This window comes from Anas platyrhynchos, chromosome 2 (assembly GCF_047663525.1).
Source record: "Anas platyrhynchos isolate ZD024472 breed Pekin duck chromosome 2, IASCAAS_PekinDuck_T2T, whole genome shotgun sequence".
Taxonomy (NCBI): Eukaryota; Metazoa; Chordata; class Aves; order Anseriformes; family Anatidae; genus Anas; species Anas platyrhynchos.
In genome coordinates this window covers 61,030,001-61,057,500 of record NC_092588.1, presented here as the reverse complement: position 1 = coordinate 61,057,500, position 27,500 = coordinate 61,030,001, and the positions used below count along the sequence as shown (strand labels likewise).

At 39.2% G+C, this 27,500-nt stretch overlaps 1 protein-coding gene across 3 annotated transcripts in view; it reads right to left on the bottom strand.

Moving 5' to 3' along the window:
- The window catches only part of ZNF407 (zinc finger protein 407), a 333,603-nt gene that overhangs the window by 194,677 nt on the left and 111,426 nt on the right, over positions 1-27,500 (bottom strand). For all 3 annotated transcript variants that reach the window (XM_027451888.3, XM_027451889.3, XM_072034832.1), the window contains one exon: positions 5,900-5,974. In XM_027451888.3, the coding sequence (XP_027307689.3) occupies positions 5,900-5,974 (75 nt within the window). The remainder of the gene's footprint in view (positions 1-5,899; positions 5,975-27,500) is intronic.

Genomic DNA, 27,500 nt, shown 5'->3' with positions numbered 1-27,500 from the left:
TTGTTTATGAATACAGCGAGATCATCATTTATACCTTGTTAGGATGCTTAAAATTAGCCAGGGGTGCTCACTATGGGCACTGTGCATCCCATTAAGTGGTGCCTTTATCTTCTGTCCATAGCTGCTGAGCCTTCCCAAAAGGAGGACTGTTGCCAGCCACAGAAATTTCCCAAATATTTCACATCGTATCTGACATCTAAAATTAACTTACATCAGATTTCCCCTCCTTCTAAACTAAATTATAAGATTGCCAGGGTTTGATAGAAAGAACAAATAAAGAGAAATAGTAAAATAACTTCATTTTTCTACGTTCCTGTTGTTTTTCTTTTTATACAGTGCTGTTTGATACGATACAAACTTATCACCTGCCTTTGTGAACACAGTCTTCGAAGGTATAAATGGCTGCCTATTCTTTTCTCTCCTTTGTTGCAAAGCAAACGCATAGTATGGGCGTACAGACAAGAAGAAAAGAGAAAAGTTAGCTGTGACTTTGGGGCACATCAGCTGCTGCCAGCCCTGAAGGCCTCCTCACACTTCTTGTGTTGGCCACCGGCAGGTAATCAGACTCATGATGCAGTGGGTGTTGAGCCCATACCTATGTTCACATTCTGACACACTACAGCACAAACCAGGAGATGAGCTCCACAGCAAAATGCTGCTTTCAAAGCTTAGGAAAGTAACCAAAATACTGAGAGCTTGATGGAGATCTTGAGTAAAATTTTAGCTCCAAATTGGTGCTAAAACATTGAGTCCTGTCCTCTCTCTGGTGCTCATCTGCGATTCACGCTAGCAAAACTTGAAGGAAAAGCAGCATTTCCTTCCTGATAGATGCTTTTCCACAGCAACTCTCCAAGGTATTTTTTAAGCCATTTGAAGGAAATGATCAATTAAGTATATTTTTCATTCCCATCCAATTAATGTTAAGTTTCTGTTGCGAAAGCTCAAAATTATTAGCAAGAAGCAGTAAAAAGTGATCACAAGGCTTGATGGCCAGACCAAGCATGTTACTTACCAGTGGTTATGGGGAGCTTCTTGTGTATGTATCAGTGTGTACTACCACCACCACCTCTAACTGCAAATCTTTCTGTGAGACAGTCAATTAAAGAATTCATTCTTTCACAACACAAGTTATTAGATGATTACATACATATACATTTGTATGCATGACGTAGCATCCTATGACTTTTGTCACCTGTTTTCCCCAAATCTGCTCTAACATCATCTCAATTTTTTTACTTAACATAGTAATATTATCAAAGATAGGCATATCAAGTAGCTATTATCAGAAATTTCTCTACTCAAACACAAACGTCTCAAGAGAAAATTGGAAATTCAATAAAGTAAAAGAGAGTTGGGCTGAAAGACTTCTTTCACTTCTAGTTTTACCTCCAAAATGGAAATATCAGGACACTGCAATTTATTACAAAACAGCATGAGGCAAGCTTTCTAAAGAGTTTACAGAACATCAAATCCCCATTCATTTTTCCTGGCTACTTTTCTTTCAGACCTCAATAATGCCTGCTAATGACATACCATGCAGTCTCATAGGTTTCAGGATAGCTGTACCACACATGTTAGTAGCATTTGATATTCCAGAATACATGTGGTCCTACACAAGTACACTGAAAATCATAGCTGTAGCTAGGCCTGTCACTTATACCAAGGAATGTAACTTTTAATTTCCTGTAGAAACTGGCAGCTTTCAAATATCCTATTAATGACTTTTGAGATCTCAGAGACAAGTCCACCAATAATAATGGTGATGGCATCACTCAACCACAATGATATCTTTAGATCTTGGAAAACACAGGCAAATTTCTGGCAAAAGGAGTATGGACTCAGAGTGTACTGCAATTTCTGGTCAAAATTTTCCCCTAGTTCTCTAAAACCTATCGAAGTATTTCCCTGTCTATCATTAGTTATTTTTCTCCCACATTTAAAGTGCTAGCACTGTATCCCATTTTTAAAGCACATGAAAATATGCCAGAATGACCTTACAAAAACAAACATATTATTAATGACCTTTGCAGAAAATGTCTTGGAACATAGATTGCAGTTCAACACATACTTTTGATCCAAGAAACTTTATATATATATATATATATATATATATATATACACACACACATGAATGATCCTATTTGATTCAATGGCACTACTCATATGCAGAAAGTTATTTCAGAGGCAACTCATCATTTAAAATTCACAGGGAAAATGAGGTAATTAAACAACTGTCAGTTAAGGCCTTTCTGTGGCATACTTATATAAAAATAGTTTAAACAGAAGCATCAGATAGAATCCTAGTTAACAAAGTCTTTACTGTAAAATGCATGTTGTACAACAATAAAGTTCTACTGAAAAAACATGTACAAAAGATAAATGTGTTTCTGTATGAAAAAATTCTAAATCCAGAGTTGTCCTTAATAGCGGCAAAATTCTGTCTCACTGATGAGTGACTTAGTGATTTATTTTTATTTTCTTGCTCATATTTTTGTTTATCTTAAACTCAGTGATGAATCATCTCAGTGTCTCCTGCTTTGCCTCAGTTTACACCTAAGTAACATAATTTCTAACAGAAATTGGGACTCAGCACCATTAACACTACGGATGCATTCACCTCGTCCTCAAGCACATTGTCTCTGAGACACAATAAAGGTGTAGCCAAAGATTTATCCTGCCAATAAGATATAGTTATAGGTCCCATGAAGATTACTGACACTGAAGTACCAAATATGTACTGGCCTTGGACTTAGCAGATAACATGCCAGTTTTGAGACATATTCAAGTTGACAGTAAATCAGTATCACAGTTCCAATAACAGGAAAAAATACCTTAGAGGAATTTTTGTGTTAAAACATTCCACTTTTCAGTTAGCTATTAAATGGTAATGACCATAATGGACTAGGCAGTAGGTTTCTTTGTGGCTAAAATGTGAAGACATTTCACAGCAAGACTATTTTTTTAAGCTTCTGTGATTTGCAGCTGCATAGCATTTGCCCCCTTAAATCCATTTTGTCTTCAAAAAAAAAAAAAAAAAGAAAAAGAAAAACTTGAAACAAAAGATGTTTCAGTAGCAATCTTATTATGAATTATGCTTGTTTTCTATATCTGCATATGCAAACACCGCCACAGCCTCCATAACATCTCCCTTTTGTGGATACAAAAAAAAAAAAAAAAAAAAAGCTATAGTTATGGGTTATGGAAAGCAAGAGAGAGTAAGTCACACTAGTTCAGTACTGCTTCACTAAATGTAAATGTATTTTTTTTCTCCCCCTCTCAGAACTCAATGTTTGTCACCGAAAATTCTTTGCTGAGAAGTTTCTTAAAAAGGGATCAATTTCTCAAGGTGTATAAAAATATTTTTCAAGCACCCTTTTGAACTTATTTCAATTTTCTGTTTTTGATGATAGTCATGCTGACAACTTTTTTTGGTCCATCAAACTCTGTAGTACAATTACATGAATTTACTTTTAATAAATTACCATCTTTGCATATATCAGTCAAACCACAAAGACTAAACACTTGCAAATAAAATGCATTATTAATTTAATTGTCACAGCCTATTTAGCTAGCTTCTATTAGTATTTGCTATAATATGCAATGTATCAGAGAGCAGAATCAAATTCAAAACATAAAGAATAAACTGATTATATTGTCCTAGAGAAATTAAAATATAGCAAGCTTGCAAAATTATAATCAAGGCATTAATGTTTTAAATAGGTAAGAAAACTACGTAACTTAATTTAGAATATGTTTATACCCAAAGTGATGCTTTAACGTGCTGAAGAAGGATTTCTTTGGTTCCTAAAGCCATTAAAAGGCAACAAACTCTCCCATAATGGGAAGGGAAAGGTGGAAAGGAAAGCAACAGTGCTTTGGTATTTACTGCACTCGATCACGTGGCTTAAACATCCATGATCACCAGTGAAGGACAGTTCGTAGATAATTACACTGTTGTTGTAGCTCTGTCACTACCATTATAGGTTGCTCTATGTTAAGCTGAAGAAATGCCGGCTAAAAAGGTACTGCAGGTAATAAACATCCACCAGACAGATGAAGAAATTTCAGATGAAGAGAGCGCAAAGTCACTCAAATATCTCTTGTTATGCTGGCCCAGGGGTGTGCAGCTGCGGATGGGGCACTGAGGCTGCAGGACAAAGCTTGGTTTCTTGCTCCCAGGGCAGCCGGAGCTGCCAGGGCTATGAACCTGCCACTGCCTGGAGAGGTGGCAGGGAGGGACCCCTTCTTCTTCTCCTCCTCCTCCTGCTATGCTGGAGGGCCAAGCTAAAAGCCTTTGAGGAATAGGGGAAGAAATGGGGAAAACAGAAACAGCCAGGCAGCCTTCAGATGAAATATAGAAACAAAAGCCAGCATCCTGCTTGCTTGGGAATCCATTCCAAGATGATCGCTAAAAATATGTCTCTCTGGTTAAGACACTATATTTGGATATCTATTGTATGCACCCTTTATTGCGCACATGTTCACTAGGGTAACGGAAGTGCTCTCTGTGTTGTATTTAGGATGATTACATAGTAAATATCCCCTTATAAAAGAACACTGGTACTGAACATTGCCAGTATCAAACAAAACACCAGAGCAAAACCTTTTTTTTTTTTTTTGTCTTTGCAAGTGTTGCTGTACAACAACAGAAAACCAGCATAAACTTTAATACGATACCTGATTTTATGAAACTGTTACTCTTGTTCCGATGCATTCTTCTACATTTTAGATGAAAAAGAATATCTCAAAACGCTTCAAAGAGCCGCGTGTTACGGAAATTCAGGTTAAGCATTTTGGAAAGGCAATCTCATAAAGAATATAAGCAGTGCTTAAGCTGTGCTTAGTCAAACAAAAGGTGTATATGGAGTGTTAATTTGAAACTCTGCTCTTTGGTGACTCCATGATTTAAGTTTGATGAACTTGTGAGGAAAGACTGTAAGCAGCTACCATCCCCAGTGTCTTTAACAGGAAATGAACACGACTCAGGAAGAGTATTCCAGTGGTCTCCTACAACTCATAGCTACCATTCATTTTCCCCTTCTTTTGTATTAAAAACAGGAAATAAGCTTTATTTATAAAATCTTACACTGGAAGAATGAGTTACAAGGTGGTCATACTTGAAACAGAATCAAGTGCCCAGCAATGAACCCGGCAGGTGGGATACATCCATTTACCCAGATGGAGAGGGAATATGCCATCTTTTGGCCATCCAGAAAACATCCAGGTTTCAAATTACCTCCGAAATTCAGTGGAATGCCAATAGTTACACCACAATATGGCTAATAAATCTGAGGCAAACTCTTTTTTTCTGCAAAGTGCCGTTTAGCTTGCAAAACATGGTTACATTTTAAACCATAGAAAAAATGACTTGTTCTCTCTCTCTCTCTCTCACAAAGTTTTCAACTAAGTAACTGTACATAGATTGAAAAATGAAATAATGTTTTTTACAAAGTCAAAACCCCAGATCTCTGTTCCTGCCCAGCACCGAGGAAACTGCTTTTAATTCCTCTGTGACTTTGACCTCAGTAATCAACATAAATTTCAGAAAGCCATTTTAGGCAGCAGCAAGGCACAAGAGGAAAAAAAAAATAATTGATTTTGTACGCGGAGAGAGAAATACAAATATGGAAATTTTGAGAAAATAATATCACCTGCTGAAAACCAGCCCCCAAAGTTGCAAAATTTTGCATATAGTTGCTTTCTACAGCAATTTTTCCATTGAGCCCTCCAAACTTGTCATAAGCACCATGCTAGCAGACCATTTAAGCATGTTAGCCCTCTCTGTAGGTATAGCTGAGCTAAAGGTCCAGGCGATTTCATTTTGAGTACGATAAATATTCCAGGTAACACATTACGTGAATGATATGAAATAATATGAGAAAAAAATAAAGTGACTTACCTTTCTTTGGGTGTGCCAACTCCATGCTTGCCCAGTAAATGAGTGTTCAAATGCTTCTTCATCACAAAGGCCACCCTGTCAAACAAACACATACAAAAAACAGGAAAATTACTGTTTTTAATACTTTTTTTTTTAATACTGACTTTTTCTGTTTTGAGCATTCACTCGAGCATATTTTACTAATTGTAAAATTAAAAACCAAGAAACAAACTAACAAACAAAACCACCCATGCTGGACTACAAATTACATCTGGGAGTCCATTCTGTGATGACACATTTTCTTCAGGTTGTAGTCACTTGGGTATCTCTATTCCAAATAAGCAATCATAACCATACATCATTGGTCAAAAAATAGAAAAACTGCTTCTGCTTCCCTTTGCACGTTAGAACACCTTATATAATATAGTAAGAATACAGTCTTTTTCGCCTAAATAGGCATTTGCCTAAATATGCATTTTCTCATGTTAGAAACTAATACCGTTTTAGCTACACCTTTGAATTTATTTAAGCTTAATGGGCCCATCCTGCAACCTTTCTTCATATAAGTAGTTCCATTTTTTTAATGAGAGTAATAAAAAAATACAGCAAGATCAGATGCTTTAATCACTGCTTATGTCTGGTCAAAGTCCATTGTATTAATTATTTAAAGAGATATACATGGAAACAAATTAATAGCCTTAGTTATTTTATAGCCTTGTGAAAAAGGGAAGGGAAAAGGTGAAGCACACATTTGTGACTACATTTGGAGTGGGAATAGTCTTCAAACTGGCAAGACATTGTTCAAGGCATCAACAACAGCAGCAACGTTTACACTACCTGCCGTTACGTTTGCAGCAAACAAAACACAGATAATTTAATTTCATTTTGGTGATATATGTACGGAAACAGACAGGAACCTATGGAGTACCCTTCTGCTGCTGCTAAGACCTGAACATCAGTTTAATTACATCACATGACTGCTTCAAACAATTTAGATATCAGACCAAAGCTTCAAACTAAAGCGCTTCTCTTGATAAGCAAAAATCATACCGCTGTAACTTTCAGTGTGAAAAGGGCTTGCAAACATTTTTGTTAATTATGTATTACAGCTGTCCTTCATAAAGTTAATTACTAATAGCTGAAAGGCAATAGACTCTATTTGCATATGTACATGAAAGGCATGACATATGCAAAAATATGATTTTAATTAGCATTCCATGATATGAAGGGCTACAAATCAAACTGGCATGTTATAAGATTTTTAACATTAAATGCTGAATTCATCTGGACGTGTTTGCAGTAATGGACAATGGAAGGACTGTAAAAAACACTGTAGCATTATGGCATGGATGAGCCACAAAAGCCAAGAAAGAGTACTTTTCCTTTACAAATATGATAATGCAGTTTCTCCATGTCTGATCTACTTTGGGCACTTTCACATTATTACAGAGAATCTCTCTTGTGCATCCTTTAGGGTAAAAGAATATAATTTTGTCTTATTTAAATGATAGTGACTTCATTATTTTTACAAAAAGATATGAGAAATACCTTAAATACTTTCCCCTACGCAATTTACAAATCTAGCAACCCAATCATTACATCTGTGGATAATCTATCACACTGCCACCATCATTACTATTCAAGTGTCATCAGAATTACTGTACATAGGGAAAATAATTGTAACAAAATAAAATCATGTGTTCTGATAACAGCACAAGGCATTGAAAACATGCTGCTCTCTTGCTTTTCAGCAGAAACAATAGCCATTTCTTCGCAGCTGTGAAACGTACCTAACTGAACTTAAATCGGTAATATTTCTATTTTCTGTTACAAACCGACCCTTCTCTAAAAGAAAAATAAAAATATTACCATGAAAGGATAATGTGAAATCAAAGTTGTAAAGGCACTTTGTGGTTTATATGGCAAAGTGTCCTTACACCACATGATAGGCAAAGGTCCCAACCAACTACACTGCATTTCTAGGGAAGATGATTTTTTTTTTAGAGGCTGTATATGTGAAGCTCCCAAACAAAAGCCAAACATTTATTTACAGTGCATCTATAGGGGGCACAGACAGAACTACCTTCCTGTAAAATCAAAGACAAAGGTCTTGCTAATAATTTGAAGCAATTCATCTCCCATTAGCTGCTTCCCGTCTTTTGCACCTTGGTTTGAGGAACCGTTTTGCTGCTGTTACACAGCACAAATAAAACGAAGACTGACTCCATGAAAGTCTCAGCGCCTACTAGCAGTTTAAGCTCCTTAATGCAATGCTTGAAGACTTCATACTGAAGAGCACAGCCTGTCCTTGTGCAAGCTTAGAGCACTCTGCACAGCTCAGGAACAGGCCCCCAGTTAGCAGAAACAGGCTGTGGAAATAAAACCAAAGTTGCAATCTCCATAAGAAATTAAGAATGAAATTCAAAAACTTTTACCAAGGAACAGACACAGCACTTACATCAGTGAAAAGATATTTTTCCTTAAAATAAAAGCAAAGTCTAAATATCTTGATTGGGGTGTTGGATTTGAGGACAACATGATAACAAGACAGGTGTGGAAACCATTTGTTTATGCTTATCAGCCCCTACAGGTGAACTTAAGGGAGAGGTGGTATCAAGGGCTTGCTGGCTTTAAAAAACAACCTCAAGAAGTGTTTTCAGTACATTCAGGAATTCCAGATTTCCCACCAATTACTGACCTAGGAATCAAAAAATAATGTTTTTCTCTCCACCACTGACTCACCAACATGAAAGTATATCAGTTATCCCTAAGATACTGCCAAAACTGGATAGTTAGACACGACTTAGCCCTGCTCTTTTGAAATTAATCTTAAGGGAAGTCTGTCTGGCACCATTAAGGACACAAGGAGTTAATGTGTTCAAAATACTTTGCTGCAATGTATCTTAAAATCAGGAAGAATCCTTCCACAAAATGCAGCAACCACCAGTTTGGGTTTCCCTGCTGTGTTTTTTTGTTGTTGTTGCTGGTTTTTCTTTTTGTTTGTTTGTTTGTTTTGGTTGGTTGGTTATTTCTACTAGAATTAAAAAAGAAAAAAAAAATAACGTTCAAATGCTAGAAATTAACTGGCTTCAGAAATGCATCAAGAGGGAGTAGGAAAAACCTGTAGGAAAAGCCTTTCTTCTATTGTTTCCAGTACAAGCCAGCAGCAAAGCAGGCCATACTATAGGCCTAAAATCATTTTTATAAAATCTCATCTAGACATCCTCATCCACAACCCACATTAAGATGAGCAGTCACTGCCAGCTGCTCTCCCAAGGAGCAAGTATCTTAGGGCAGAAACGTTCATCATATACATCCAAGCCATGGTCAGCGAGAGCTGCCCCCATTCAATAGGAAGACTGCTGGAAAAGATGAGTATGCAGGATTTTATTTGCTTGCAGTGGCATTCTGGTGGTTGTATTGTTGTTGTTGTCGTTTGTGGTTTTGTTATTGTTTGTTTTGTGTCTTTTTTTTTTTAATCTTCTTAGTGATTTTCAACTACTTTGGCTCCAAGCTAGCAAAATCCCCCAAAATATGTGCTCTATGTTCAAAATTCAGGTTAAATTAAAACCAAGTTGAAAAATGAAAAAAGAGCTTTACAACAGTATCCACACTCCCTATGGACAGTTTTTTACACATGAGCTATAAATAAAAATAATTTTCAATCATAAATATACAAGCACCTTTCCCAAAATAAGCTTGAAGAATATTCTGTTTTCAGTTTAGAAGAGTTGTGGCTTTGCAGGAACGTGTCCACTCGTATTCCATGGCAGCCTTTAAACAGCTCTTGGACTCACTCTGAGAAAGTCTGTAACTGATTTAGGAGCCTCCAAAGACTTGTCTTCAGTTATAAAAGCATATTTTAATGTACAAAAGAAACAAAGGGAATTCTAATTCTGGGAATAAAGAAACATATTGGACAATCTTGACTTCCACTTTTCATTCTAGTGTAATACAAGTTCTTCAGCATGTGCAATGTTTATCATCACAGTACCCAAGGAAAATGAATAATCTGTCATGTATTGTCTGTTCTCTCATACTCTCCGCAGGGAGAGAACTGTGCTCTGTGAAGTGTCTTATTTAGAGAGGGCAAACGATTCTAGGTTTTAATATGTTTTGAATCTCTAAAAAGCTTTTTTCTTCTTAATACATATATTGCTCCGTTAGCGGAAAGCCACGTTAAAGAAAACAAACGCAAACCCAAACCAGCATTCGGGACCGTAGCATCACGAAATCTGCGATGGTCCCGTATTTCCTGCGCGCCTGCCGCTCAGCCTTGGCCTCGCTCCAAGGAAGGAGCTACATCACATCTTACCTCCACCAAAAAGTCACCTGGATCTGTGCCAACAGGCCAGCCGTCTCGTAACCCAACTGCGGAAGGGGACCAGCACCACGATTTATTTCGGTGGGACTCTACAAATGAGGTACCCAGCGGTTGAAGAGCAATTTTAAATCACTTCGCAATGGATACACAGCTCTCGGCAACTGCTCTCGGGGAATTTATCTTACAGACAGCAGCGTTCAGTGACGGCAGAGAAGTCCAGGAGAACAACAATGAATACCTATCCTTTATTCATATTCTCAACATCCTTTACATCTCCTTTAAACTGTCCGGAACCTCTTTATCTCTGAGTTTAACTCTGAGAATATGATTAAGCTACTGCACGAAGCGTGCAGGCCCCATGTATACAAGATGCTTTAGAAAGAGCCTCGAAAGTATTTTTCTTATTATTTTCTGAAGTAAAATAGAATGTTATTATTTTCAAATCATTAGTATTTATATATTTTATCTCGTTTTTCTCATAGGTTTGGGGCACTCAGAAAAGATAGGATAGTTTTCTGTTCTTGATAAATTACATGGGAGATCTGACAGCTTCAAGGAATAAGAAGAACAAGGATCTCCAAAACTTTTATGCACCATCACAAAATATGAAGAAATAATGCATTATTCTGTCTGCATCGGCTTTTGCTTTCCATGATCTGCGCTTGAATTCCTGTCCCTTCATCTGAGGCAAACTGCATCAATCATGCCGAGGAAGGGGACGGTGCATTTAGGCAAGTAAACAATAACGCAGACTCAGGTGGCTCTTATTCCAGGAATGAAGTACCCTTGCTCCTTATAGCGTCTTGAAAAGCACTATAAGCTTTAATTGTTTATAGCTGAATGAGTGGTTCACATGGAGTCATGCCATCAGGGGTATCAGTTAATAAAAGAAAGAAACAGTCCCATTTCTCAAGGAATATCATGACCCACACAAATTTCGGTGTGTTGAATAAAACTTGTATGTGCAGTTATGTATTTGTACCTTTCTACATATAAACACATATGCATTCAAATCAGCATTTGGTCAAACAAAACTTAACAGTCTAAATGGATTTAAAACTAAGTTTTTAAAAGCTTTTGTTTATATAAAAAGTTGCTAGCCGCATCTCATCTCTCCGGCAGGATTTTGCATTCAGCAGGTCAGCTTCAGGAACAAGAATGCAGAGGAAAAGGTGGAAGTGCCCAGAAAGCAATGGTTTTCTATAAACAAGTGGTCTTTTTTTCCATGCATCAAAAGTCTAAATTCCTGGGAATTTCTTCAAGTCCATCATTCGGGGATGTTTGCTGATTCTGAAAGGTCCAGACCGGGGTGCTGATAACTCTCTTGCATGACCGTGCGCAAGGGACTCAATTTAAAAGAAAGTATCTGGCAGGGCTGAGGCTGGTGTGGAAGATATCCAGTAGTCTGAAAGGCTTCATGCCCTTTGTGACAGGATGTCAGGTTCGACTAAATATCTGGCAGGGCGAAGTCTAGTGTGGAAAACATCCAAATATCTGAAAAACTTCATGCCCTCAGTGACAGGACGTCAAGTCCTAGAACCCGGCGCAGGAAAGCTGGGATTTCCAGCTGACTCATTTAGCAGCCAAACGAGGCAGGTCTTTTCACTTCCAGCTTGCAATTATGACGATTCTTCTTAAGCTAAAATAATCAATAGCGTTTCAGAAGGTTAACAAGTCATGTGTAATCACTCAGCCTGCGATGCTGAGAGTGCTGTGACGTGCTGGCTTACACTCCCTGCTGACCCCATGTGTTAAAGAAGGATATGGCTACTTTATGTTATGCTCCACCCTCACTAACACTGCTGATTAAACTGAAAAGTAAAGCACATACACCTGGCATGTTTAGCTCCTTCCTCCCCATCTTCAAGTGCAAGCGACTTGGCAGACTGGAAAATGCAAACTTTTTCTCTTGAAAAGGGAAATCAGAAGAGGCAAATAAGGACAACTTTGCCCTCACCGACACGACAAGAACCGGAGCACTACAGAAGGCCCACAATAATTCATGGAACCTAAAGACTCAAACCAAAACTTTAAATTTCCGGGAATTATCAGGCTTTCTGCCTTAAGTTTGAAACTTTTTTTTATTATAATTATTATTTTTACACTTTGCCATGCAACAATCCGGTATGCAGTTCAATTCTTTATTAACTTTTCCACGGAGATGTTTTATTGCCAAAGTTCAAAACCCAGCATTTTCAAAACCAGATTTTATGGGACTATGCAATCATCAGTGTAACCAAATACAACCTTCTCTTCTAAAAATACCTCATACCAATTTTGCTGTGTTACTTGGACTGAACTAGCAATGAAACCAAGAAGCCTATCAACAAAACAAAAAAGAAAAAAACATGAAAAAAGACCAACTTGTATTATCACATTAGCGGAACACCTGTACATAGCTTGCACCCAAGGTAGACTTGAATATCACAGCAGCTACTGTTCCTGACTCGCTTTGAATAGGCTGACAGACAACAGGATTGTCAATGTGCTGTTCAATGACCTGCATCAATCTCAGGAATAATTTACTGCTATATCAGACAGATCATTATGGATGAGTTGCGCACTATCAATCAATCGGCTGTGTTGTTCCTGCATATTCCTGCATCTATCATCCAGAAGAGAGAGAAATCCCTCAACATATTCTTGTTGCTTTCCGCCACCAATCCGTGTCCCTCAAGATGCAAAAGAATTATTAGTCTCGTGGCCATAAAGTAGTAGCAACGAGCACAATTATCTGCTTTTATGTATTCTGGCATAAAAGAGCTGGGCACAAAGGAAGAGAAAACAAAACTGAATAAAACAAAAAATATCCTCTCCTGTTGCTCTCAAACTGACCTGGAAAGATCAAAGTTGCCTAGTCCTCTCACTTCCTCTCTCTTAAGAGATGTATTTAATGTAAACCATCGATAACAGAAATTAGTCTGTCATTGCAAGGACAGCAGCCAAAAGAGAGAACATTGGTCGTATCTACCTTACTTCCTCTCTTGAGGGAGCTCACTTGTTCACAAATTATGTGCCTCACCTGAAGTCACTTATTTTGCAACTAAAACAGAAAGGTTTCCTGTAAGTTGATTCATTCTTAACTGTATTTATTATTATTATTACTTTTCAACACTAAAATCACCCCTTGATAGAAGATGAACGAATGAGCCAAACTCAGACACGCAGCGTACAGCTGTACAGCTTCTGCACCCGACGTTCAGTACAGCTTCTGTGCACTGAGAATGGTTTTCAGGAGCCACACACTTTGCTTCATTAAAGGAGGCAGAAGGCCACTGCACTGCTTAGGCTATAAGTCATTGCTGAACACAGGGCTTAGATGCTTCTAAAGAATCTCACCGCATGGCTCAGAGTGCACAAACTGGTCTGTATGGTTAAGCATGGACAAATACTTCAATAAATGATGCTGCTTGATATTATATATAAAAACAATATGCTTTGGATCATTCAGAACACCCTCAATACAGTTTCAGATGTGCGTACATAAAAAGTGTCAGAACAGGGCCCAAAGAATCATCCATTTCACAAGACCACAATAAAGCACCATCCAAAGCTCACATCTGCTGTCTGTAGCCTCAAAAGCATGCAAACTGAGGCAAATACCAGTCAGCTTGAAGTAATTTTCTACAGGATTTCTCTAAAAATAAGAAATGTATCTTTTCTTACAGTACCTATGCTATCTCAAATAAACACAAGGGAGTTTTCAAGTGATCGCATCCTGTTGCCTCCCCGTCCTGTCCACATATAAGGAGTTTGGAAGGATCTAAAATTCAAAGCAAAATATCATCCATGAATAAACTAAAAATCAATGACCAGTGAAATGGGTCAGACAAAAAAAAAAAAAAAAAAAGCGATCAGATCAATTTTAGGAAATGCACACCTCTTTTAATTTTCCCCAAACACCTATGTTTAGTAATGAAGCTGAAGTTGTTCATGCACCATTACTAAAAATAACAATCTTCTTGAACAATGTGCAACTGGGTATTCTTCTCAAGCAAAATAAAATGTAATAAAATACTTTATTTTTGTTTTAAACTTGAACTTTCCTACTGAAGTTGAATTGAGCCACTGTCCATCTAAATGTTCGCAATTCTGTTATGAAGTCAAACTGAAGATTAGGCAGTAAAAACTGAAATAAATAAGAGATTGCTTGTACAGTAGATTTGTAAACTGATAACAGGGAGTAAACAAATGGCTCTCTACATATTTTGTTTGCTTAATGAGCAGACTAAAAATAGCTGAACAGTGGCAAAAACTTTGAAGTCAGAAGGTGTTCACTCTGTCAGGAAATCACCTTACAAATACATGAGAAAATTAGTACCGCTACAAGAAATGTTTGTTTCAATATTCAGAGGAGTTAATGAATGTTAAGTGATAATGGTAGACAGCAGCACTGTGTAATTACATTTCTAAACACACCTTACCAAATCACTTCTAAACTAAAAGAATCACATGTTCTATTAATTTTCATTGGGTATCAAACATCTGTAACTGTCACCTCTAACAGGTGTTTCATAATCTAACAGCTGCACAAAGTATGAAAAAAAGACAAAAAAAAAAAAAAAGACTCACAATGCTTTCTGCAGTACCGCTACCAGCCTCTCAGCCTACCAGCACACAGCCTCTCTAACTTCTGAAATGCCACCTTAGGCTTAGTGTTTACACTAAAACAGATTACCATCGACATCCAGAAACATGACAATACCAGAGAACATCCTTGTTATGCTAAATGAGGCTCTAGGAACTCTTTCAACATAAATCGAGGATTTCAGCTACATATAAAAGGGCACCTACCAATTTTGGCACCAAGAAATTGCTCGTTTCCTCTCTTTTCTCACAGTGTGTACATCCAGCATTCCCATAACTGCTCCCTCCCTTTCCCCGTCCCTCCCTCCTTTCAGACATCGCTGTGTCTCCTTGCCCACGATCCATTTCCCAGCACGTTCAGGACTTCACCTATCAGCACAGCTACAACTTGGTGCAGGAGGCTTCAGTTCCAGCTATCCCCACCTTGCATCTGGAAAGATGTCACACTGATCTGCTTCAGGACGAAGAATGGCAAGGGTATTTCCTGTCACTATCTGCCAGCGTCAGCCCTAAAACGTCTGCTCTCCTTGATTTCAGGACACTGATGGGTCATTGCATTTTTCAAAGGACTGCAAACACGGTGCTCTCAGATCATCAGAGTGACATCCCCAGCTGATGCGAGGTACAGGTCTCACCATCATTTGGATGGCTGAAATCAGTGAGAGGCTGTATCTCCAGGCATGTTGTCCAGTGTCTACCAGCAGTAATGCGCACCTGCACCTGCGTATCTGCAGAGTACCACCAATATGAGCAATGGGTGGATGGATAAACACTCTAAAGCAAGATTTGCATGCACCACGTTCGCGGTCTTATGTTAGACATTTACCTATTGCCATGCAAAAGAGAGGCTGGCACAGACACATCTAGATAGTGAGATGCAGACAAATTGGTTTCGAGCAGCTCATCTGGATTCTGCTATGATCTTCGGTACATGAGCACTAACAGCAAGGGAGTCTGGAGGAGCACCAATAAAATCCCAATACTCTACTGGAGGGACAGGTCTTCAGTCTTCATGTACCCTGCAAATCTACATTCTCAGTAGGAGAAATGTCTAGGAAGGACAGTGCAGGCTATTAAATTAGTTCTCTCTCTTAATAGCACTGTAATTTCCAAATTTTGTCACCACGAAAACAGTAGGTGTATGCAGCCATGGAAGTTGCTTCTCTTTGCGATTGATTTCCAGAGACTGGCAGGAGCAACCCAGGTATGTCCTGCGTGAGAGAGCCAACCACCAGCTGCTGGGTTGCTGCACAGCAGCACTGGGCAGAGCCAGGAATACCTGCCACGTGCTGCTCGTTTCAACTCTCAGTGCCTCAGATTTGGGGGGAATGCTACAAAAGCATAGTGAGTTCTGCCTGGATGATGCGAGATTTGGCTTACAGAAAATCGGTCATATAACTGAGCACTGAGAAGGGCATTGCACCATACAGAGGGCTCGTGCTCATGAAAAGGTGAATGTGAGAAGGGAAACCTGAGCCAGTCAGTACGTATACGCACATGGTAGGATGAACAGACTAATGCTTGAACTGGGAAATTCTTCCAAGTGCTCTCAAGCTTTTGGTAAAGCCAGGTAAACCACGTCTCTCAGTGTCCTGGGAGTTGTTCGGGAAATATCTGACCTTCTGCCTTCAGTTTCTACAGAGCAGTCTGGCAGCTTTAAGGAGCAAAGACTGCACAGGTTGCAAGTGCAACAACTGACCTCCAAGAATATCTCACAATAAAGATGTCTCAATTAATTTCTACTTAAAAAGGATAAACCCAAACAAATATACTTAATTATAATCTTTTGCTCTTCCTGAACAAAACGTCACTTCAGATGCCGTACCTTTTTTTTAGCTGTTTAGAAATTGCACTGTGGACTGAGTTACCAGGTTTGAGCAGAGCTTGTATGGGAACAGCTATCTTAACAGTGAAATCCTTGTCAACAAAAGACAAGGCTGTTGCCTGTCTTTAAAGGAAAAACATATCTAAAGATAGTTGATTGCGGGCTGGTAAACACATAGGGCCTGCAGTAGCAGTGCCACCAAACATAACTCAGTCAGTTCAGGAGATCCAGTGCCTGTGGTCTTTTGCAAAGTTGCCGGGTACAAAGAAAGGAATGAGATGAATAAATTGGTCACTGTCTGATGACTGAACTGCTCAGAAGTCACACACAATCAGAAGTCATACACAATTTTTATTGACAATTTACCCGCAATTTGAAAACGCTGCTGGTGATAGATGGTGACTGGAACTGAGAGTCTGCAGCGTGCTCGGTCTGTGACAGTAGTGAGAAACTTGCCCTAGGTCTTTGCTTGACATAGAAGAGCAAGTCCTGGTTGATTTGTTTATTCCTGAGACTTAAATTCAGTTGTTAAAACATAGACAGTTGTAAAGCACATCCTTTTTGCCTTACAACTACACCTTCTACAATGCTGTTTGACTTAAGGTAGAAAGCAAAATATTTCAGAATATCTGCTCACCATAGGAGCTGCAACTGCATAAAAATAGTAAAACAAAGACAGCAGTACCTAATCTGTAACAATCAGAAGTGCCATCTATATGGATGAGCCAGTAAGAACAGCCTGGCCAAATCAGAACAGACTGGTTCCTGCCTAGGACAAAAGAAGGAAAAGCCTTCTATCATAGGGTCATAGGATCATAGGGTTTTCAATCAAAAAAAAAAAAAAAATCATCTGGTATTTGTGTACACCCAAATGTGTTTGGAGCACAAGGAAAAATGAGGACACCCAATACGTACAAGGGCTCTCAAACCTGGCCATCCCTACCTCAGAGACCAAGAACTATGAAACACTGTCATCAGATCCACCGTACTGTAGTCCTGACACCTGGCCGCTATGTTTAATGGTTTAATGCTTGATTTTTCATTGTTAACAGATACCTTGGTAGTAGTTAGCATAAATAAAAGCTTGTTCTGGAGTTTTCAGTCTCAGCTGGAGTCTCATTCTCTCCAGTCCCCCAAAATCTGAAACTTGTAACAACCTCCTCCTTTTGCTACTGAAAGGGGATGAGGTTGGCTGAAGAAAACAACAGTGACTCTTAGAGGAAACCATGATACGCAGACCAGAAAGACTCTTATGCACTCCACAAGCACTACAGACTACCAGACTCTCTCACATTATGGCACTGAACATGGGCAAAAGTTATTAAGAACAGCATGGAAGTCTATCCCAATGAGAAGTGCAGGTGCTCACGGTGCTGTTACTCCCACGAGCCAGCAGTAAGGCCTCTCAGCACCTCAGCCACAGAATGAGCCAGAGAATTACTGGTCACTAACACTGCCAAGTGCAAAGTCTGGTGATGCCTAGGCTTGCCTTTGATCCGCTGGACTCACTTCAGACAAAGTCAAAAGCCAGGTGACTAGCGCTGAAATGGCCTTCATCCATCACCTCAGAGGCTGAGGGCTTCGGCGCTGGCTAGTTTCAGAGAGGCCAAGCATGTTATCCTTGTACCTGGTCTGAGAGAGAAATGTTCCTCCTCTGTGAGCAGCTGAAAGCTGTCTCTTCTGAGACTGTGACGCAAGAGCTGGCTGAAGGCAGGAGCTTACTTAAAACTCTCAAATCCTGAGGAAGAGCTGAAGGCTTTCTTTGGGATTAACAGAGTGCTCGCCAGAGATATAATTCTCATTGAAGCAATAAAGACAATAATAATAATAATAAAAACAACACACCACACTGAATTTGGAAGGATGTTTCGCACCATAAAAAGAAGATCTCTTGCAGCCCAGTATGGATGTTGCATGCGTTAGCTGTGAAGACTGTTATCAGTCCAGGAAAGCCAAGGAGTATAGATTAGACAAATCGGTACAGTCATAAAGATGATATCTGTGACACAGCAGAAGATGTTCTCTGGCAAAGAATATTCCAGTCTCGGCCAGCAGTTGAGATTTGTGTCCAGAAATGGTCAGAGTTAATCAAGCATGAGAAAGATGGGATCTATATACGTGCCCAGCAGAATTAAGAAAAAAACTCCTTTGATCTCAAGGGCCTACATATGTACTTACTAAGCACATGTGTGAACAACCACCTGAAGGAGAAAGGTTATAGCATGTTATTTAAAAAAAAAAAAAAAAGGAAAGTAGAGTTGATAAATTATTAGAAAAGATGCAATAAAAGGAATTCAGGTTTTTCTGCATTTTGCCAACCAAAATTCTGAGGGATTTAACTAGAAGAATAAATTACAAGACTTCAGTTTTATATACAAAGTGAAAACCTGGCCCCATACAGAGACATAAACCATGTCTCTTTAACAGAAGAATTATTTTCAGCCTCAACGTCTTTCTGAAATGAAGCTTCAGCTAAAGGGCTCTGTGTCTTCTGATCCTTGCTGTCGTCACAGCCACGGGGCCATAGACTTAAGTGCTGGCATGGAAGGATGGGATCCCACAGCCCCACTTGCCACCAGCTTTTGGTAGGAGGGGAACTTGGCAGCAAAGACAGCGCACGTACCAACACGTGGCACTCTTCCATTTCCTTCTGTACTGCATCACAGTTTGGTTTTCACGAAACTTACATCGTTAAAGTCACCCTTAGAAACCATCACGTACATAGGAAGATATGAGCAAAACCCAGGCTGTACAGTATCTGTTTTTTTAGCCCTCTATAACGTGAATTTGGGACGTTTTAGGCAATTGAGTGATGCCTACCTTTTCGGCCTCATTTTTGAGCTAGCAGGCAAACCAGACCTAAGCTGCTGGGCAATCAGATGCTTTTGTCATGCTCCGACTCTGTCTTCACTGGACCATTCAGACAAACAGAAGACAAAACTGTATGTTTTTAACAAATTGCCAGACATGAAAGAATTCTGACTGGTTACATGAGTTAAGAAATCTGAGGTGATGTTTGAAGGGATGGCCTGCATCTCTCCTCATCTGATCGAAGATATCAGAGGCTAGCAGCTGACAGGGTCCCCTCTACCTTTTTTGTTTACATTTCTTCCTCCTGTTTCAATGCAATTCTGCTCCCTAAAAGCAGTATCAGTCAACTTTCTAGGGGTAGAAAAAAGCAAGCAAAACAATAAAGAACTAGCAAGTAAGTAACTGGTTCTTGTAAGCAATTTGGTTGGAATTTCAAGAAATTTCAACCATGTAATCAAATAATTTACAACAACCTGTGTGAAGTGTTTCAGGTTGGATAACAGCTTTTTTTATTTGGTAGGGTTTTGCTTATCCAAAAGCAGCTCCCCACCAAACCCGCACACGCCAGGACTCCCCACAACCTGCCCATCAGAAGGGCGGAGGTGTCCCTGTGGAAATCACAGCTCTGTACCAGATGGTTTTCAGCCAAGGACGGCCTCAAATTTTAGGCAGCATAAAGTATTCTCTGCAGAGAGTAAATATAAAGAGAATGCTTTCTCGTTTGTTTTAAACAGAAATAAACAAAGACAAATCGAAGGGTTATGTTTCTTCAAATTTTCTCAGATGAGCAGAACCACCAAACCCACGATCTATGGCACAAATGTCCGCACCTGGGCAGACCTGGACACACGATTTGTTTGATCAGCACACAACTTTTAGAGCACTGAAGAGCAGGCGATGCCATGTGCAACATGTAGCCGAATGGATGGATGGGATTGATTTTATAAAGAGTTGCGAACAAAACAGTCCAAGATATTAACCAATAAACACATGCCTGGGTGAAAATGCCATATTATAAAATTACTGTAAAGATCCTCTAACTGTTCAGGGGAAAAAAAAAAAAAAAAAAAAGTCCAATTTTCCACCTAAGCTGACAGCGCGGAGTTTTCTGATAATAAGATCCAAGGAACCTGTAAACCCAAGGCTCTAATTTTCTTATGGCGACTGTGTAATATTTTGCAAAGTAAAATTGACTGAGATGGAAGCTATTTTGCATGGTACAGTGGCGATGGCTAACAAATGAGAGTTTTGTGGGCTGAATGTTAGTCCCCTGCCTCATCTGCCACCCCTAATGACAGCAGCCACCTGCTGTTTTATTGTCACAGCTGGAGCCGGTTCACACTCCTTGGTGCTGAGCTCTGCCCATGAGCGCCAAGCTCTCGCCTCGCCTCATTACTTTGATGAACTTTTTATGGTCAGCACCCATGAAGACCTCATCTAGGACTATACAACCTAGATCGGCTTCAGGGAGTGCTTCCAGCTAGCATGAGGTGATAATACACAGTGACACTACGGCTGCCTCTGCCTGTCACTTAGTCAAGCCACTGTACTGCACTTCTGGCTCTACAGGGCCCTCAACAGGTAAAATGCCATGAAATTCTCCTGTATAATAAAGTTCCCTCTTTCTTTTTCACATTGCAATACAGAGATCATGTCACACGAGCAAAATCTAGCTTTTCAAAGACGGATATGAAAATAAAAGACATATCATGCTGCTCGTTATATATAAGTACAGATAAGAAATTGCTGCATTCCCTAGATGTAAACCCACTGCCTTCCTAAAAAAAAAAAAAAAGAAACACACATCCTGGCATTAAAGAAAGCAACCATGAAAACCATATTACAGCTTGATTAACACTGCCAAATATGGAAAAAATAATTACATGCATTTTACAACAGAAGGACCATTTTAACTTAAAGAACAGAAAGCACAGAAAGGAAAATCAAGCCGGTTAAATCAAATTACCACCCAAATGAATCCTCACTGGAGAATGATATATGCTAGCCCCTCTCCACTCCCCACTCTAAAAACCAAACCACACGTACATTGATTAGATATGATAATATATCAAACCAAGAGAACAACAGAGCAAAGCCTTTTACATTGTTTTACTTGCACAGGGCAGTGTGTTAGCATCTCCTGCTATTTTAAAAGCAAGCATGATCATCCTCTCCTTTTCAGAACTGTTTATACTAGCAAGCACCCCAAATCTCATGTGCCCGTGTGCGTTATTAAACTTCATCAGAAAATTTCGTATTGAGATACTTAGTACAGACTGCTTTATGCTTGATCACTGGAATTTTACCCCAGGTTTACTTTCTGCAGTAGAAAAATCCTTCTGGTGACAACAGAGCTTTACATTTGCCCATATTTACATATATCATTAAGATTAATATATGTGCTATTAATAATAATTTCATTAACATTCTGAAATCATCAAATAACATTTTGACTTTTGAATGGCTGTAGGCTATTACAAGCCTAAAACCAGAACATTTTCAGTATTCATTGTGTAGCAATCCAGCTGATCAGTTTTGACAAATTCATGCAATGTTATAAGCCATTAAACTTCATTTAGTTTCATTTAAAAATTCCACCTAAAAAAAAAAAAGCATCTGTCTTTTTTGTGCAGACAACATGATTCCCAATAAATACCAGTTCACAGGCCTGTTGCATTTTTCAGTTTGAATGTTACTGAAACATTTTGAAATTCCTTGTAAATACAGGTTTTGAAATAATATTGAGACCACTGACCAAGGAAGAGCTGAACATCTCTAATATGGTATCATACAGATCAGCTCCTCTTCATGAAGGACAGTGCTGTGGATGCTCCATGCTTCACAAGATAAGGTCCAGGCCCCTGAGAAAGGTGGAACCTTAAAATTGTTGCAGGGCACAGACATTGTCCTACATTACAGAGAATTTACCTATGCAAGCCCTTCTTTATAATCACCCTAACCTGCAGTCAGAGAGACAGGGAGAAAAAAAAATAAATGTTTTAATTCTGCTGGAGGCTGAGTATCTCCTGATCTCCTGTACAGTCCTGAAAAGTATTCAAGAGAACTGGAAGACACGCAGAAATCAGAATAATGAGGGCCAAAAATGTATAAAAATTCCTGTTAAATATAAATGAAACCCATTTCTCTACCAACACAATTTCAGCAAGAGGTTATCTTCTCCACGATCAGCTCAACAAGAGAACTTCTTGAGCACACTGACCTATTGATCATATCCTTTGGAGAGTCCAACCTCAGAAGAGAAAATAGCTTTTATAAAAAAAAAAAAGGAATTCCCTTCCTTTGACTAGCTGATGTATCTGCTAAATGTGTGACTTGTAGGCCTCATTTTGTACCCTTCAAAATAAAGTATTAAAGATGCAGCTTGATTAGTGTAGGGTAAAATATTTTAAAATGGACAAAACTGCCTCAGGGGACAGATCTATGGTTTCACCAGGATGATCTCATGATGGCGATGGTAATTAAATAATAATATCTGAGGTGCGATGGTTGTTTTTTTGTTTTGTTTTGTTTAACAATAATGCATCAGCTATGGGATGCCTATTGCAGTCATTGTCATACGGTACAGTTAATCCATTTAAGAATTTTCTGTTTTATCAATTTCTAAACCATAGCAAAACTCTAGCTGTAAAGCCACAACCACCTAGGTATATATTCACCTGCATGGGCATCCAAACCAGCCACGGTTTTGCTCACTGTATTGCATGACGTAGCCTGCATACATGTATAAGTGTTTGGAAATATTTTTCCTTTGCAATACTGTGTTGCTGTGGCATTATGACCGTGTTTTAGAGTTATATTCTAAAATATAACTTCAATTTATGCAGCGCTTACAGTTCACTGGTCTGTAATTCTTAATATCCCTCTATCTTCCACCAATTTTCATTTTAGTAGCTATTATTTAAAGTTCATTTTCCATGACCTTTCAATCGTGATTTTTTCCAATGTGACAACAAACATCAGTGCCATTTCTGACGGTGACTTTTACTGGGGTAAGAAAAGCAAACTTTTCAAACAGAAGCTATCAGAAAACCATCAGACAGTAACAACCTGTGGTCAGTATCAAGATGAGCTGCATGTGAACAGACAGCATGGAGGTGACAGGATTTGTATCCAATTACTAATCCCCAGAGCTATTAAATCCCCTGAACGATAAATTTCTATAAGCTGATCCCTTAAGCCATCATCAGCCGGTCATGCCACTGTGTTCCAACAGGAACGACAAAAGGGGAAACACCTCATGTTTTCGATTCAAATCTCCAAGATACACAATAGTCGTGTTGGGAAGTTCCTACCTCTCACAAGTCTTGAAAATGTATCTTATGAAAATAGGAATAGGCACAAGAAATTGTTTTAACACAGATATTGTTTTCTGCACTTACTCCAAGCATACAAAGAAGCTATCAATATATATATATTTCCTTGTACTGAGCAGAAATATGCGTGCTTTCTTTTTTCAAAAAACAGCTAAACTTCCATGCCTGCTGTACAAGAAAAGGATATTCATATGAAGGATACTGGAGACATTGCTAAGGAATTGTTCACCCTTTAAAAAAAATATTATCTCTGTAATGCTGCCAGTGTTAGTGTCAGGTTGGGCAATTAGCCACTTAAGTGTGAATAAGATCTGCCAAGAAGCTATTTCATTTTTGCCTCGGAATATTTGTGTATCTGTGAGCTGGTGTGTGTTTGTGTTCATGCATCAGTGGCATCTGGTTGTTCATGCCAGGTTTTCTTATCATACTTTTCTGCCTCTTTGAACTCGCACATTCCTGCAATACAAAATGGACACATCTGCTGATAATGTCAACACACTTACATTCACAAGGAGAGATTTTGTGTAACTAGATCTGAAGTAGCCTTTTTTTGTGTTCATTACCTGACCCTGTCTGTTTACACAGTACTAGAAGAGCTGTTCATGGGAAGAGCTCCAATACTGCAAGCACCTCTAGATGTTAAAAGACAATGGATGGAGCAGGAAATAGCACACAAATACTCTCCTACAAACCCCATTTTTACATGATCTGAAGGAAATTCTTGCTTCTCATAGCAGACTCAGTTCAATGGGATACTGAGAGCATCTCGGTAACTCCTTAATCCAGATCTCATTATGCTTTAGATTCCTGTACATCCATCTGGGAAATTCTGTCTGGAAAGACAGACTACTTCAGTTGGAAGGGACCTACAATGATCATTGAGGCCAACTGCCTGGCTAGAAGTTAAAGCATATGACTGAGGGCATTACCCAAACACCCCTTGAACACTGCTGGGCACGGGCACCCACCAGCTAGCTCAGAAGCCCATTGCAGTATCCTTAGGGCACAGACACAGCTCCCAACGCCCAGCCTGACCCTCCCCTGGCACAGCTCTGAGCCCTTCCCCTGCGTCCTGCCCTCGGATCCCAGGGCAGAGACCAGCACCTCCTCTGCACTTCCCCTTTTGTTATTCTGTTGGGGGTAAGGAGAGAGAGATGGATGGGGTGTGAGAAATGGAGGTGATGCATACCCACCAACTGCAAGTCTTCATCCTGCTTAATTCAACAGCAGAAGTACAATAACCCCAAACAAGGTTCCTTCATCAGTTTTGATACAGTCATCCAAAATTACAAGCAACACAGACGAGATATAAACAATCCACCAATCAAAGCTGAACAGTGCCACGTACAAATAGCAGTATACAAAATCCTTTTCATAACATTTCAGCACAGAGGTATTGAAGCTACCTGCCTGAATACTTATTAGAGAACTTCACAAGTCTTAATGGTACTAATGACTCATTCAGAATTTACTACCACTTACACTAAAAAAAAAAGGAAGAAGCCTGCCTTTCAAAAAATGTGTCTAAACAGCCCTGATAAAAATTAGAGTATTTTGTAAAACTGTAAGTACTTTAAGGCTAGTGAAAGTAATTACCTAATATTACTGCCTGTAACTGGGGGTTAGGGAGGAAGGTGAGGTACTGAGGTCCTGAGCAGTGTGCTGCTGTTGCCGTCCCTAAGATTGAAGCTGGTGCAGTTACACCCCATCACACACCAAAGATGCAGTTGCTTGTGAGAAGTGTTTCTGGTCTTCCCAGAAATGCACTGTAGAGTAACCTGACCGTGAGGTGGCTAACAGGAACTCCAGGAGCCAGTGCCTGGCTCAGGAATTCCAGCAGGCGAGGGCTGTATCACTAAATAGCTATCGGCTTCTCCACGGATCGCCCAGAAGATGTTTGGAAATGGGATCAATCCCCATCCCCAGGGGAGTGAGGGATGCTTCCCTTGTCTGGCACACAACTCTGAGCAAAGGGCGGCCCAACACCACTTCCACATCTTTGCCCTTGCTTTTCACATTGTCTTTGCCAAAGGGGAAGGAGGACTAATCTGCATTTATGGACTGAACTGAAGAAGCAAATTGTTCTGAATATTTTTTGGGTTAAAATGGAATTCCCTTTTCCAGCATTCTTCATGTATTTTACTGTGTAGGCCTGTACGTCTTACATTTGCAGTTGCCAAATCATACTGCCTTTTATTGTAACTTCGGTAACTTCTCACTTTTTTTGCAGCTGTATCACTAAGAGGATTATAAAACTTTCCAAAAGGATGTATTTAATTCCAGAAGGAAAAAAAAAATCAAACTAAACTGGAAATATTTTGAAAAAATAAGATTTGATATTTTTGTTCTCCAAGTACCTCTGAATTAATGCAAGCCTACTTCCTGAGGAAGAGAACAAAAAAATGTATTGGTTTCAATCCAGTGCATATGATCTAGATACCAAGGTCCAGTCATAACATATTTATCAACATCCAGCATTTGGCTTGTGTATGATGTCCACAGGCACTTGTAGTGATAGCTGTCACACTGCATTCTCTTTCTGGCACAAGTGAGCGCAGCAACAAGGACAAGAAATGGAGTGCAGTATAGAGTAACAACACAGCCTGGAATGTAGCCCATAGTGAAGAAACAGTCAGGCTCATTATTGACTTCAGCCACAGAAGTTGATGCTTAAGGTGGCAGAATATTTCAGAAGTCACCAAGCTTGATGGGGCTTGTTTCTATTAAAGGAGCTAAAAATATATATTTAGAAGTACTGTATCCTTCCTGCTTTCTTTCTCTTTCACCAGATCAGAGATCTGAAAACCATAGTCAAGCCATGCTTGCTCCTGGAGGAGGTGGTCTAAAAGGATGTGACCCACCCTCCTCTGAATTCAAATGCTGTTCCATTTTAATTTCAGCATAAGCATATTTCAAGTATTTTTATATAGAATGCAATACGGAAGTCTTAAAAAGCCCCACTTTCTCTTTCAAGGAAAAGGAATAGAAATGAATGGGAAAGAAACTAAATGGAAAACATTATCCATGGCTAAGTTGGTAGCTGTTTTGCAAAGTCTTGTCTATAGTCCATGTTCTTAGTATTCTAATTTAATTTTACAGCAGTCCTTTTTCCTCCTTGGTCTGCTCATGGTCTCTTTTCTACTACTCTTTTTATTTTTTTTTCCACCTCTCCCTCAAACTGGAAATGTTCATATCTGTATATCTCAAAAGATGGTGCAACTCTGCATCCATCTCTCAATCATATTTAGAAGGAAACCACAATTCTCAGACATGAAGATGAATTTCTAGTCAACCTTAACAAATGCTATCAGTGCTGGAGATGAGGTAGTATTAAAGGCTGGGCTGGGGGGGAAACATGGCAAAGAAAGAAACTGAGAATATACTTTGGCCACATGTTGTGTTACACAGAAATAGTAATGATGAAAGCAGTGGCAAGACGCAAAACAATATAAGGTCTGCTGGCACATGATTAAGTCAAAGCCCTTCTATTCAAATTGGAGGTTCAACCCTCCTTGGCAGGCAAGTGACAGATTATGTGCATCACTCAGGACATCAGGTAAATGAATCAGGTTATTGGCAGTCTCCTGTCCTTAAAAATGCTCCTGAAGGACAGATGCCAAAATCCGAACTCACACGTACCAAGATTCATCAATTTTCCTTATATCATACTTTTCTTCCTCGCTTGTTTTGGTATTTTTAATAAATCATTAAATCCAGTTCAATGTAAAGCTCCTGACAACT